The following is a 15,713-nucleotide window of genomic DNA, read 5'->3' as shown; positions in this document are numbered from 1 at the left end:
CTGATGTTGGAGAGTTTGGTTCAGATGCTGCCATATTGCCTAGATATCTGTTAGTAGCGTTCCTGCATTTGCCCTTTGCCATCTTGTTCTCTGGAGCTAATTGGTCTTGTCTCCGGCTGGTGTTTCAGTCTCCTGAGAGGCTCTAGGGCTATTTCTGCAACACTGGAGGGCAGGGTTTCCCCTGTTGCAGATTGCTGATGCGCTTTCCTCCTCTTGGGTGCCCTTGCAGCCCTAGTGTTCTTTGCCCCAGATTGTGTCTGTGAGCCAGAAGGTGCCTGTTCGCTCCTTCAGGGAGTGCTGAGGCTGTATGCTGCAGGGACCTTTTCTGTGTGCTGATCTCTCTGCTGGGCAGCAGAACTCCCAACCGGGTTGGTGCACGCAAGGCTAGCCTAGCTGCTCAGGCCCTGAGTCTAGGCAAAAGCCTGGCAGGCCAATGTCGGAGCAAAGTTCCCCTCAGCTGTGAGTGTTAATTGGGTCTGTCAGGTGGCTAGGATGGTGGCGTACGCGTGCTCCCTGAGAGTGCTGGGAGAGTCTGATGGGCTAACAACCTCCTGGCCGGGTCAGCACACAGATGGCCCACCGAGCAGCCCAGGGCCTGGGGGCAGTCCAGGGCCTGACCGTCTGAGACCCCTGCTATGTCCGCCTCGGGCTATGCCTGTTAGCTGGTTTGGTTTTGCCTGCTAGGTCTCTCTGGCTTCCTGTAGGCAAAATGGCGGTGGTGCACAAACCGGCCCGGATAAACAACCTCCTGGCCGGGTCGGCACACCACAGGTGGCCCACTGAGTAGCCCAGGGCCTGGGGGCAGTCCAGGGCCTGACCGTCTGAGACCCCTGCTGTCCGCCTCGGGCTATGCCTGTTAGCTGGTTTGGTTTTGTCTGCTAGTCTCTCTGGCTTCCCGTAGGCAAAATGGAGGTAAACAACCTCCTGGCCGGGTTTGCACACCAGTGGCCCCCCTGACCAGCCCAGGGCCTGAGTGCAGGCCAACACCCGTCGGGCTTAGACCCCTGCGATGTTGGTCTCGGGTTATATTTGTGTACCTCAGTCTGATTTCTCTGGCGACCGAGAACCAATATGGAGAGGCCTCGTAACTGACTGGCGGGAGGCAGAGTTCTGATGTGGCTTCTGTGTGGTGAAGGGCACCGTAAATCTGCCGCTGCTTGCAGCCTGGCTGGCCAGCGATGGCCAGTGGTCGTGGGCGCAGGGTCTGCCTGGACCCTGTCCGCTTGGTTCGGCTTGAACTTTTTAAAGCTAACTTTATCTTCTTTGTCATAAGCTTTGCGCTAACCTTTCCTACAATACCTATCGGAGCAGTGATGATTCATGTTCTATTCTCTGACACCCCAAGCTATGTTCTCTATTAAACATTAGGGAGGAATCAGGAATGAATAGGAGTCTCGGAGACACCGTAGAGGATGCACAGGGGGTTCGGTGCATTCCTGTATGTCTGCTGACATGCTGATATGTGATTGATATGGTGGCCTCATGAGCTTCCTCAACCAGTGTCTCTGGCAACATTTTCTCCGGATAACAACCACCTTGCTCTAAGATGTTCATTCAGCCTTCTCCGCCATCACTTCTCATCACTGGCATTAGACCCTTACCCATCCTCTTTCCTTTCTCAGTTCACCTCTCTTCCTTCCAAATAGGAAGGGCAGAAAATTATTTGTTGAAGTATTTAATGTTTATATAGCTAACCACTGCTAGTTATGTGTCTTTAAGAAAGTAACTTAATATCTTTTAGATTTAGTTATAAGTTATGCTATAGCCCAACACATTTCATAAGAGAGAAATTATACATATTTGATTCAGGTCAATATCCTTACATATTGAATATAAATTTATTTACTAACTTATTAAATGTTACATAATGGAATTATTGCTATTCCAAATGTCTTACATCATGTGACTATATTTAGAGGATTATTAAAGAGATTGAGAATATTTTTTCCATTAAAAATAACAGAATGGAATTTCCATCATCAAGAAATTGCTACCCGTGAGGCAGAGACAGGAGGATGCCTGTGAGTTGGAAGCTACCCACAGCTATATTTTCTAGCGTTAGCTAGATTACATTCTGAAGAGTATCTGAGCATGTGATGTGCTCAGCATGGCATTGGGCAGAGCACTGTCAGTCAGTCATAAGTGGTGTTATGTGCAGTGTGGCTTCACAAGGTTATTTAGTACACAGAATGGTTTTATCATGATAATTTCAACCCAGTTACTGTGTGTGTCTTGCTTTCAGCCACATCATCCACTCTTTCTGCATACACTCTCTGTAGGAAGGGGGCTAATTATGGAATGCAAAAGGTTTGTGGTGGCTTCAGAGTAGCATTCATGTGACCTCTATGTGTGCCCAGAAGTTCAGTTGGAAAGCACAAGGTCTCCAGTGTAGTGACTTCAGGGAGAGCACCTTCATGCTCTGCTTTGAGGACAGATGTCTGCAGATTCTTCCTGATGTGCATGGTGTGGACCAGCTATTATCCAGCACGTCACACAGCAGCCAACCTCCCAAACTTGTATCTCAGATAATATATTAAAAGAACCTGGGGTAATTATCCCCGCAGTGGGGTGAACCTGAAACTTGAGACAGACATGGCCCCATGCTTCAGCCTGAGGTTGTAGCTAGGCAACAAGGCTACTTCCCAGATGCTGAGAGAGAGAGAAGTGCCTAACTCTCCCTGAGGACTAGAGTTGTTTTATTTTTTATTATTTATTTATTTATTTATTTATTTATTTATTTATTTATTTATTTATTTATTTATTTTTTGGTCTGAGAAAACTTTTCAGCCAGAATCCCTGACATTTTTCACTTTAGGTCACATGACCATGTGACCATCTCAAATCACAGAAGGTAGGTCTGCCTGTGGCTTGTGAAACAATGAGTCTGTGTGTAGGGTATAAAAGTCTTTCCATTCAGCCTGGAAGGGTTCTGAGACTAGATCAGTGACATTAACAGAAAAGAGAAAGTCAGATTAGCAGGAGAAAAGTATGTAAGTTTTATTTGCATTGACATTTTACGTGGTGAAGACAGCTACCTAAAAACAGAATGCCCTTAAGAACTAGGGCACTTTAACAACAACAGCAGCAATAACAATGAATTGTGCACATGCGACAAGAGGACAAAATGGCTACAGGGTAGTAAATTGTGAGAACTCACTAGGAAAATATGTAAAGGACCCTAAATCATGCCTAGTGGGGTGACTTGGTAAAGTCTATGCAGATTTATGGAATAATATCAGTTCCCAGAGATAAGAATGTTCTGTTCGTGGCACATAAAGGACACATTTCTCAATGGAAATTTAGTTTTCACTTTTAGGAACAAAGAGAAAGTGCAGAGACTGCTTCCATATTTACTGTTTCCTAGTTGCCTTTGACTCAGAATTGTCTATATGCAGAAGTGATGTATTTTGGGGATGGTGTGTTTTGATTCCCTTTGATTGAAACATTCGGTAATTCACTTAAGCAAGAATAGAAGAGGATGCTGGCAGGGTGGTGGTGGTGGTGGGTCAGGGGCCCACTGCATCTTTACTAGACCCTTAGTCCCAGATTCTATGCCCCATGCTGAGGTTAAGACCTGGAAACCTGACCCCAAAACATCTATTCTTGTTGGTAGGAGACAAAAGACACAGGTCAGGTCAGCAAAACAGTTTTGTAATACAGCGCTGTGAAGAAAATACAATGATAAAGATGCGCTGTCCAACACAGTAGCTATATCTATAAGTTACGATTGAATAAGATACTTGATATATGGGACTTGTTTGATTTAAGGTATCCTGTCAAATGTACACTAGATTCAAAGACTTGGACAGCTAAAAAGAGCAGAAATCACTCATTAGTCATTTTTAGGCTTTTTGATTACATGCTTAAATAATTCTATCTTAAATGTGTAAATGTTTGTAAAGTATTAAAATAAATTTCACCTGTTTATTTTCCTTTTAAAAAACATGGACATCTAAAAAATTTCAAAGTTATATGTATTTTTCATGCTGTTTTTATAGAATAACATTGTGAGGTACAATATAGATTGAGAGCCTTGGGGAAGGCTTCCCTAAAAAATAATGTTTGTTTGTTTGTTTGTTTGTTTGTTTGTTTGTGACAGGGTTGCTCTGTGTAACTGTCCTGGAACTTGCTTTGTAGATTAGGCTGGCCTTAAACTCACAGAAATCTGCCTGCCTCTGCCTCCTGAGTGCTGGCATTAAAGGTGTGCACCATCACATCCGGCTACAAGTGACATTTTAAAGACCTGAAAAATGAGAGCAAGGAGGAAACCTGTAAGATAGTGGAAAATGCTTGGTGAAACCTCACAGAAACAAAACCACAAGAACCAACATTTAGAAAGAAAGGATAGGATGAGTGAGAAGAGAGAGTATAGAGTCAGACAAGGGATGTGGAATGGGGGGCAACATTTTACAAGCCAAGACATTGTCTGGTTTTATACAAAGGAGCCAGTCAACATCTTGAGGACAAGAAATCCCCCTTTTAAAAAAGGGTCCCCAGGAGGAGATAGTGGTCAGACAAAGTCTCATGGTGACTCACTCTCTCATGAATGTAGCTTCAGGGACTAACGACTTTACCCTGCACTCAGAAGGCAGAAGCACTCAAAACCTTGTGTGGGCAATCATCCAGAGTCTTGTATAAAGCTTAACTTTGCTGTCTTTCTCCCTTTCCTTTCCCTACAGTGTTTGGAACCAGATGTGCTGTTACTCACAGCTGGGGTAGATTTGGAGGATGAGCTGAGAGAGGAGGTGGTCCAGAGAGTTTCTCTCCTCCTCATCTATTACATCATTCATCAGGAGGAGATCTGTTCTTCCAAGCTCAACATGAGCAACAGAGACTATGAGTTTTACCTGCACAGCCTCCTCCACCTCAGGCAGAACGAAGACTCCTATTTCCTTTCCGAGAAGGAGACTGATGACATCTTGACTTTTACCAGAAAGTACTTTGGCACTTCCAGTAGCCAGGTAAGAAGTGAGGAACGTCTGGGTTGTAGGTTTGTTCTTAGTTTTGCCACTTATTCCTAGGACATGGGTGAACTTTTAAGAGAAATAGGTACTTCCGGTTTAACTCCAGGATAGTACGTGACATAATCTAAAAGTCTAAGTGGAAATAGAATGACTAAATGGCAGATGACATTTAGCCAGAAGCTGGGTGGGTGGCTGGGTAGGCAGGCCCAGGCAACAGGTCAGCTCTTAGCTCCTGAATAACAATGACTCCAAGCTTCTGATCCACATCCAAGACATGAACTATAGTGGTGGACGACCAGGTGTCCATTTGTCATGGCTTCTGCCTGGGGAAGAAGGCAGAAACAGTTTAAGAGATGATTTATCATTAGTGATTTCATTGATGAAATCACTTGTAGAAACATTATTTGCAATACTCAGCTCCAGATAGCAGCCACTGTGCTGCTTACCATTGCGTTTCCTGGCTCCTTCTCATCTACCTCCACCCTCGACTCTCAGGACAGGGACACCTCCCTTCATTACTACTCGAGGAATGCTGGCCTTTCAAGCATGCTTTTACTTCCTGGTTTACAATGGGAAGGTTCAGCAAACAAATGTATCTGAATGCAACACTTATCATCATCATCATCATCATCATCATCCTTCTCCTCCTCCTCATCATCATCATATATGGAGTTGAGGAGATGGCTCAGCAGGCAAAATGCTTGAAGCACCAGCACAAACACCTGCATTTGTGTCTATTGCATCTATGTAAAAGCCAGGAGTTACAACTACTCCTGCAATCCTGGGATTGGAGGGGAAAAGGCAGTTATTTGGGACTTGTGGTCAGTCAATCTAGCCAAAATGGCAAGCTGCAAGTTTATTGAGAGACACTGTCTCAAAAAATAAAGGTAGGGGACAATTACTAATTTTGACTTCTGGCTTCCTCATGGTCATACTCAGGGCACATACACATTTACACACATATGCATACAACACACACACACACACACACACACACACACACACCATCACCACCACCACTACCATCACTACCACCATCATCATTGATCCTGGGGATTGAACCCGGGGCTTTGTACTTGCCAGGCAAGTACTCTGCCGTTGAGCTACACCCTCTGCCTCATAAATCTTGAGTCATATTCCCAGAAGAGTTGTCTGAGGATCCATACCACAATTTGAAGGGGTATGGACATTATTGACAAAACAATTGTTGGGAATCTTTTTTATCTTTTGAATTATCCATTGATTTGTAAAAAACAAGCTTAATTCTTAGTCTTCATTCTGATGTCCAAGAGCCAAAAGTCTCTTCTGGCCTGTTCTGGCTCAACAACCAGCAAACTCCCTTTCTACATGTTACAAATGTGTGTAATATCTCTTCTTACTTGGTATATGAGGAAAATCATATTTACTAAGTACTTTGCAAAGATATGTATGGCACCTCCAATCCTGTGAATGTTAACCTTTGGTCAAACTGATTCTGTTTCCATGTTAGAAAAAAGTTCCTTGATGGAATTCAATTTTTAGCTCGAATAAGGAGGTGTTCCTAAACGTAACATCTTCATTGTGATTTCTCTATGATGTAAGATTGGCTTGAATTGCCCACTAGGATTTTAGACATCCTGTCCCTTTACTGCCTTCAGATGCAGACTAAATAGAAATGGAAATCCAGTACTCAACGGCAAATGGTGGGTAGCAGTGGGTTTCTAGTTATGCCGCCCATGTGGTCAGTGTTCAGTCTTTGCAGTGTGTGTAAGATCAAGAAATCTGTAGAGAATAAAATGGCAGGACATAGGGAACTACTTCTTTTCATCTAGTTAACAAGAAGTAAACTACTGCCATGTGTCTCTATAGGCTTTAGCACAGTGATCTCCCAAAGATACCGATGTATGTATGTGACTTCTGGATGTTCCTGTATTCTATTTACCCACAATGACCTATGTAGTCAATCGGTCCAGCCTGTGCAGAAGGCTGATGACATCTCTCTGCAGACTGACGCTTTGTTCTAGATAGCATAGGAGCCATACCAGCCTATCCCTTGCAGTCCTAGCTCTTAAAATGCACAGGACTTGATTTGCACAGATCAGGTCCATAGTAGCCATTCTAGATGGTCCTCACCCAACTTCTAGGAGAAGTGGTTACATATCTTAGAGTCCTCATCCAGCCACACTACAAGACCAGAACCCCATACCTTCACTTTCACCTCCATAAGTAACTGCATTTCATTGTCTTCCTTCAATCAATTCCCAGTGCTTGCCTTTGCAGTTCTTTCTGCTGTTTTCTGGGTCTATGGTAAACATGCATGCATCTGTCCATAGTTCACACTAGCCCTGCCTCTCCTGAAAGAAAGATATTGATTGTACTCTAAAGACTTCTTGGGTCAAAACAAATGGCTGGAGGGTCTACCTTCAAGAGAACCTTGCAACTGTAACATTCTTTTCTACAGCCTATGAAAAATTTATATCACCATGAGGGGTGTGCTGTTGTGTCTCACCTTGTTCCTTTCTCTCATAGTACTTCCCAGAATTTATCAACAATGTGGTAGCACCGCTGGGGATAAAGCCCAGAGTAGAACACTTACTTGTTCAGCTTGCATGAGCTCCTAATTTCCACCTCCCAGATTCCCACTACAGCTGTGAGTAGACTCCTGTCAAACTCAACACTAGACCTCAGAGAAATGAACACAATAGGCTTTTATTCCTTCGTCAAGGTCACAAGAATTGAATGTTGACACAATAAACCATGCTTGTATATTCTTTGGATGAATCAGCTCACTCCAGTTCATTGATAGTGGACACTGATAGTGTGCCATAGCATACAGCACATAGTAGGTAATTTATTTTAATAATTAAAAAAAGATCGATAATAGTATTGATGGGTAAAATTCTTCCTTGTTAGATGAGCATAATTTAATCAGGAAAAAATGAATACTCACACATGTCCTACTTTCCATAGGAATTCAAAGGATACAGATGCTGTGCTAGAGTGGTCAATGCACTGTAGTGAGTACACACTGAGCTTGGGTTCAGGGAGAATGTACAAGTAAAGGTTGTGCCTCAGTTACTTTTCTATTACTCTGACAAGACACTTTGATGACATCAATTCAGTGCAGAATTCTACCAGACCTTCAAAGAAGAGTTAACACCAATACTCTTCAAACTATTCCACAAAATAGAAACAGAAGGAACACTACCCAATTCCTTCTACGAAGCCACAATTACGCTGATACCAAAGCCACACAAAGATCCAACAAAGAAAGAGAACTTCAGACCAATTTCCCTTATGAACATCGATGCAAAAATACTCAATAAAATTCTTGCCAACCGAATCCAAGAACACATCAAAATGATCATCCACCATGATCAAGTAGGCTTTATCCCGGGAATGCAGGGTTGGTTCAATATACGGAAATCCATCAATACAATCCACTACATAAACAAACTCAAAGAACAAAACCACATGGTCATTTCATTGGATGCTGAAAAAGCATTTGACAAAATTCAGCATCCCTTCATGCTTAAAGTCTTGGAGAGAACAGGAATTCAAGGCCCATACCTAAACATAGTAAAAGCAATATACAGCAAACCGGTAGCCAGCATCAAACTAAATGGAGAGAAACTTGAAGCAATCCCACTGAAATCAGGGACCAGACAAGGCTGCCCCCTTTCTCCTTATCTTTTCAATATTGTACTTGAGGTACTAGCTCGGGCAATTCGACAACATAAGGAGGTCAAAGGGATACAAATTGGAAAGGAAGAAGTCAAACTATCATTATTTGCAGACGACATGATCGCCTACCTAAGTGACCCAAAGAACTCCACTAGAGAGCTCCTACAGCTGATAAACAACTTCAGCAAAGTGGCAGGTTATAAAATCAACTCAAGCAAATCAGTGGCCTTCCTATACTCAAAGGATAAGCAGGCTGAGAAAGAAATTAGGGAAATGACCCCCTTCACAATAGCCACAAACAGTATAAAGTATCTTGGGGTGACTCTTACCAAACATGTGAAAGATCTGTATGACAAGAACTTCAAGACTCTGAAGAAGGAAATGGAAGAAGACCTCAAAAAATGGGAAAACCTCCCATGCTCATGGATCGGTAGAATCAATATAGTTAAAATGGCCATTTTGCCTAAAGCACTATACAGATTCAATGCAATACCCATCAAAATCCCAACTCAATTCTTCACAGAGTTAGAAAGAGCAATTATCAAATTCATCTGGAACAACAAAAAACCCAGGATAGCTAAAACTATTCTCAGCAACAAAAGAAAATCTGGGGGAATCAGTATCCCTGACCTCAAGCAATACTACAGAGCAATAGTGTTAAAAACTGCATGGTATTGGTACAGTGACAGGCAGGAGGATCAATGGAACAGGATTGAAGATCCAGAAATGAACCCACACACCTATGGCCACTTGATCCTCGACAAAGAGGCTGAAAACATCCAATGGAAAAAAGATAGCCTTTTCAACAAATGGTGCTGGTTCAACTGGAGGTCAGCATGCAGAAGAATGCGAATTGATCCATCCTTGTCTCCTTGTACTAAGCTCAAATCCAAATGGATCAAGGACCTCCACATAAAGCCAGACACTCTGAAGCTAATAGAAAAGAAATTGGGGAAGACCCTTGAGGACATCGGTACAGGGAGAAAGTTTCTGAACAGAACACCAATAGCGTATGCTCTAAGAGCAAGAATTGACAAATGGGACCTCATAAAATTACAAAGTTTCTGTAAGGCAAAGGACACCATCAAGAGGACAAATCGGCAACCAACAAATTGGGAAAAGATCTTCACCAATCCTACATCAGATAGAGGGCTAATATCCAATATATATAAAGAACTCAAGAAGTTAGACTCCAGAAAACCAAACAACCCTATTAAAAAATGGGGTACAGAGTTAAACAAAGAATTCTCACCTGAAGAACTTCGGATGGCGGAGAAGCATCTTAAAAAATGCTCAACTTCATTAGTCATTAGGGAAATGCAAATCAAAACAACCCTAAGATTTCATCTTACACCAGTCAGAATGGCTAAGATTAAAAATTCAGGAGACAGCAGGTGTTGGAGAGGGTGTGGAGAAAGAGGAACACTCCTCCACTGCTGGTGGGGTTGCAAATTGGTACAACCACTCTGGAAATCAGTCTGGAGGTTCCTCCGAAAACTGGGTACCTTACTTCCAGAAGATCCTGCTATACCACTCCTGGGCATATACCCAGAAGACTCCCCACCATGTAATAAGGATACATGTTCTACTATGTTCATAGCAGCCCTATTTGTAATTGCCAGATGCTGGAAAGAACCCAGGTATCCCTCAACAGAAGAGTGGATGCAAAAAATGTGGTATATCTACACAATGGAGTACTATTCAGCCATTAGAAACAATGAATTTATGAAATTCTTAGGCAAATGGATGGAGCTAGAGAATATCATACTAAGTGAGGTAACCCAGACTCAAAAGGTGAATCATGGTATGCACTCACTAATAAGTGGATATTAACCTAGAAAACTGGAATACCCAAAACATAATCCACACATCAAATGAGGTACAAGAAGAAAGGAGGAGTGGCCCCTGGTTCTGGAAAGACTCAGTGAAACAGTATTCAGCAAAACCAGCACGGGGAAGTGGGAAGGGGTGGGTGGGAGGACAGGGGAAGAGAAGGGGGTTTGCGGGACTTTCGGGGAGTGGGGGGGCTAGAAAAGGGGAAATCATTTGAAATGTAAATAAATTATATCGAATAAAAAAAAATTAAAGTACAGCCCACCAAGGCAGGGACATCAAGGCAGCAGGGGCATGAAACACTTGGTCACAGAGTCAGTAGGAAGACAGCAATGAATACTTGTCATCAGCCTTCACTGCCCTTTTTATACAGCCTAGAATCCCAGCCCTACGAATGACACCACCTACACTGGATAGCTCTTTCTTCCTCAGTTGACCTCATCAAGATACTCTCCCATGGGCATGCTTAGAAATCCTTCTCCCAGGCGACAGTGAACCTCATCAAGCTGACAATTAAGATTAACCATTGCAGGTCCCAGTGTGCCATCATCAATCCTAGGACACAGAGTTGAAAGTCATCTAGCCTACAAGAGTCCTTGAATCTGGGAGAAAACTCATCAAGGGAAAAGATGTAAGCTGTTAGAGCAGGGTGTGCACTTCAGGAAGTCTGTCTTTAAGACAATTATAACTCAGATGCAGGAGGGTGGCATTAGGTTTGGAAGAGTCAAACGTTTCCTGGATCGAGTTCCCCCTTGGGTAGTAGAGTAGACATCATTCCTACGAATCAGTCTTCTTTTAGATACACAATTCCTCAACAGAACTCCAGAAGTTAACATCAATCTATTCCTTGTTTTTGGCTGTAGTGTATGGAAACTAAGATTCTGCAGAGGGAATCTGGCATTCAGGGCAGCAATGGTGCTGATGAAAAGACGCTTCCTCAGCTGGCCGCAACCATCATCGCTCTGTCACTCCAAGGAGTTTGTCTGGGGAGAAAAGGCTTACCTTCCCCAGATGATTTTACAGAATATATTTTCAGTTTCCTGAATAGTACCAATACACTCCACCTATCTGGTAAGATATTTTTTTTTCACAAATTTCACTTCCAAGTCACATCTGTTTGATTAATTGTGCCAGAAAACAAAGGCTAGAGTATTTTGCTGACTGAATTTATCCAGGTCTGTTTTAAACATTGTCTTATCTTGGCATGCAATAAGAGAGCACAGATGGACTTTTAGGGCAGAAGCTGATGAAGAATACACATGAACTAGGCCCATCTTTGTAGGGATACAAATTAATGGATGTGGAATTGAATGCACAGATTTAAAAACTGGTCTTTGAGTTCTAACTAAACCCTTCCCTATTTCATACATAACATTGGACCTGAGATGGCAGAGCAGTAAGGAATGATCAAAATGCTGTTCAAAATGGCTCAAGAGAGTCTGCAGAAGCTTGCACGTAATCATAAAAGTAAGCCGTTTCTATCTCAGCAGAAGTAACTTGTGTGTTATTCATTTACTTCTGTTGGGAACTGGTTCTAATGCTTTGTCTGAATTCTGCTCCCAAAGCCAAGCCTCTAGATCTGAGGGTCCCTGCCCCCAACTGGCTTCAATTGATAGTAAAGAATTGCTGTACAGCCGATGGCTAGGCAGGGAGATGGGGTAGGACTTTTAGATTGCTCAGGCAAGGGACTAAGAAAGAGGGAAGAAGAAGAGAATTGCCGTCATGGGAAAGCAGAGAGATCAAATGTAAAGGCCGGCTGGCATGTAAGAATCTGGGAAGATAGTCCTAGGGGCCACTTCCCTGATTGGGCCTGGGGTAGCAGAGATGAAATATAGATTTTAAAAGATGTTAACTCAGGAATACTGGAGGGGAGTGTTTGCTAGTCATGGAGAGGTTTAGGAGTACCCAGGCATTGAGCTACTCAAGGATAATCAAAATTGGTGTGTGTGTGTGTGTGTGTGTTTCTTTCATGAATCCAGAGAGCTCTTGAGTGGGTGCATAGCTCATTCCCTGTCTTCACCAGTACATATTTCATTTCTGCTAAAATCCTTTGGAGGTTCTGAGATGATATGTGCTCTCAGGAAAGAAATTTGAGTACTGATTTTGTATGTTTCTTTGCATTTAATAAGGAAAGTGGCTTGAAAGCTAAGTATCTGAAATGAATTGAAAGTTTCAATATCTGAATCTAAGTGTCTGAAGATGGATTTTCTTTTTAATTTCATTACCAATATCAGGCCTAAAGTAATCACTTCTCAGCACTGGAGAATGTTGGATCACATTTTCCTGAGTTTTTTAAAAATACACACACACACACACACACACACACACACACACACACACACACATATATATAATGAATCCAGATAAGACCCACAAAATGAGCTAGAAAGATGGGTAAAGTGCTTGCTGTGAAAACATGAGAAGTTAAGTTGAGATTCCCAAATCTATGTAAAGCCAAGCATGGGAGAGATCTGTGATGTCAGCGTTTCTATGGAAAGACAGGCAGGGGTAGAAGAATCCCTCAGAAGCATATGGCCCAGGTATCCTGGCATACATAACAGGAGCAAGAGTCCCTGTCTCAAGCAAGGTGGAGTGGGGACACTGTGGACCTCCACATGCATGCTGTGCACATGCATGCCTTCTCTCACATAGATAAATATACATGTACACACATAGACAAATTACATCTAAAATCCTCAAAATGTAAAATGTTGGTAGGTTTCTTATTTCCTGTACAAGTGGCATATGCCTCTACTCCCATCCTGTCTATTTTATTATGAATTATTTTGTTGGGGGAGTGAAGGAGTGCTTGCCCTGTGGATTGCTGATTGCATTCAGCATTACCATGAACGTTCACCCCATCCATTTCCTGTGTGTTGGTGGCTGTGTGTGGAAATTGGATTCATTTTCAGCTATCTATTGAAGAGCACCATTGGATGCTTCCATCAGAGGACTGGTCATATTTGGTTATCTTTTATATGAGGTTCATAAGCTTCTGGTAATTGTCTACAGTGATTATATGGAACTTATATAAAATGATGATCTAATGCTCTATTCTGGCCTCCTTTCTGCTCTCTGGTCCTTTTGATCTATCCCCATTGGAAGAATCCAGAAAAGAAACACATAGTATATAGGAGATGCATGGTACATTTTAGAGTAGAGGAAGACACATCTTCACATGATGACAGTAGACCAAGGGATCTTGTAGAACACCCACAGTGCTTGGGGAGGAATGGCATTTTTAACACATTATCCATTGTATCCAATAATATATCTCAACTTCATTGTGCCTAGATGTGTGTTTTTGTGGAGTGTATGTATTATGTGATTTTTAAAGATTAAGTTTATAATCTGCATCATGAAAACTATTATTTCTGCATTGGTTTCCTGAAGAGTTTGAGATGTACACATACATGCATGCAGGGGCACACACACACACACACACACACACACACACACACACATTTGTAACATATCCAAACAGTATTGACTCCTTCCAATTCTTGCAATTTTTGTTGTCCTCACATATGCCTGTTTTGTTTAATAATTGCAATACAATATTTAAGAATACTGTGGATGACTTCTCTTCCTGTCCTTCTGAGTTTGAAAGAAAGCTGTGATATTTCATCATTGAATTTATTTATACTTATAAATATATTTATAGAGTCTCTTATGTTAACCCATAATTTTGGAAGCTCTTCACTTCCTATAATAAACTTAAACAAACTGAAATTTTACCCAAAATAAAGTTCAGGACATTTCCTTTCAGCCTAAAGAATTTCATTCCAGGGCTGGCAAGATGATGAGTGACAAAAAGGACTTGCTGCACTTTCAGAAGTCTGAAATTCTGTTCTTAGCATCCATATCAGAAGACTTGCAATTTGCTTGAAACTCCAGCTCCAGGGAACTCACTGCCCTCTTTTGCCCTCTATAGGCATCTGCACACACACACACACACCCACACCCACACACACACACACCCCACAGGTAAAAACAAATCTATAAAAGAGGAATGTAATTCTATCTTTCTTGTACTATATGTCCACTACCAAAGAGTTTTCTCATTCCCTATTTTCTTGGATTTAATTTTTCCCAATTATTTTGAGGGATTTTTTTGTCGGGTATAAAACCATTATCCACCATTTCTTTCCATTCTGTGAATACATAATCCTGTTATTATTATTATTTTTTTAGCCTTCATTGTTTAGATGTGAAGTCAGCCATCGCCTGTTTCGCATATCTGAGTCACTTTATCTTGTTGCTTTTAAGACTTTATCATTGCTAAAGCAGTTTGACTGTGATGTGTGTGGACATGGGTGCTTCCTTATTTAACCCCTTTGTGCTTGAGAAGCTTCCTGAGCATCTAATGAAGATTTGATGATACACCTGATCCTCGAGTTCTGAGTTCATTGCTGTCAGTATCTTTTCATTAGCTTTACTCCTGTCTGCCTGTGGCTGCCAAACCATATTTGTTGATAATAATTGTTGTTTTCTAGGTCTCTGAAATATATTCCAGTTCTTTTTTTGCCTCTTTCTTTTCTACAGGAAAAATTCTTTCTGTTACCCAATCTAAATGATGGGTGAATTTTACCTTCTGTTTTTTCATGTATATCATTGAGTGCATTTGTAATTATATTTCAGTGTTCTCTCAATACTACAGCATATCTGCTGGAAAATTTACATAATTTTTATCTTCCCATTGAAAATTGCTTTTATCTAATTTATTACCATGCTTAACTTTAGTTATTTAAATATGGTTTTGTTTAGTTCCTTAACATACTATTGCTAACTGCCTTGGGGACTTTGGGTATGAAATTCTACATCTGGGAATATTCCAAGATTTACCTATTGGTTGCTGTTTTGCCCGACCACAGGTCACATTTTCCAAATTATCTGGGAAGCTTGTAATATTTTTGTTGTTGTTTAAAATTGGTCATTTACAATAAAATTATTTGGTAATATTAATAATACTGGTTATACTGTTAGGAAAATTACATTTTACTTAAAAGTAATGCCATATAAGATGGCTCTTTTATTTATTCATTCCCTATATTAATGATTTTTAATAGCAAAGAGATGAATTAAGAGTATGGAGCTACAATATATGTTTTCCATCAACAGCAGAATTAAAAATAAGATCTAGAGCACCACTCTAATCTCTGCTTGCTTTCATTTAATTTCTTTTCTTTTTTTGCATCTAAAAATGAAAGCATTTTGATTGATTTATATACATTAAAGAACTATGTGATCTGT

The 15,713-nt window shown here is 41.3% G+C and overlaps 1 protein-coding gene across 4 annotated transcripts in view; it reads left to right on the top strand.

Annotated features, from left to right (window-relative positions):
• Positions 1-15,713, top strand: part of Slc39a12 (solute carrier family 39 member 12) — a 127,446-nt gene that overhangs the window by 11,363 nt on the left and 100,370 nt on the right. For all 4 annotated transcript variants that reach the window (XM_052156936.1, XM_052156933.1, XM_052156932.1 and 1 more), the window contains exons 2-3: positions 4,680-4,961; positions 11,324-11,531. In XM_052156936.1, the coding sequence (XP_052012896.1) occupies positions 4,680-4,961; positions 11,324-11,531 (490 nt within the window). The remainder of the gene's footprint in view (positions 1-4,679; positions 4,962-11,323; positions 11,532-15,713) is intronic.

The sequence above is a fragment of the Apodemus sylvaticus genome, chromosome 14 (genome assembly GCF_947179515.1).
Source record: "Apodemus sylvaticus chromosome 14, mApoSyl1.1, whole genome shotgun sequence".
Lineage (NCBI taxonomy): Eukaryota > Metazoa > Chordata > Mammalia > Rodentia > Muridae > Apodemus > Apodemus sylvaticus.
Note: the sequence above shows the minus strand (reverse complement) of the source record. Positions and strands in the feature narration are given on the sequence as shown.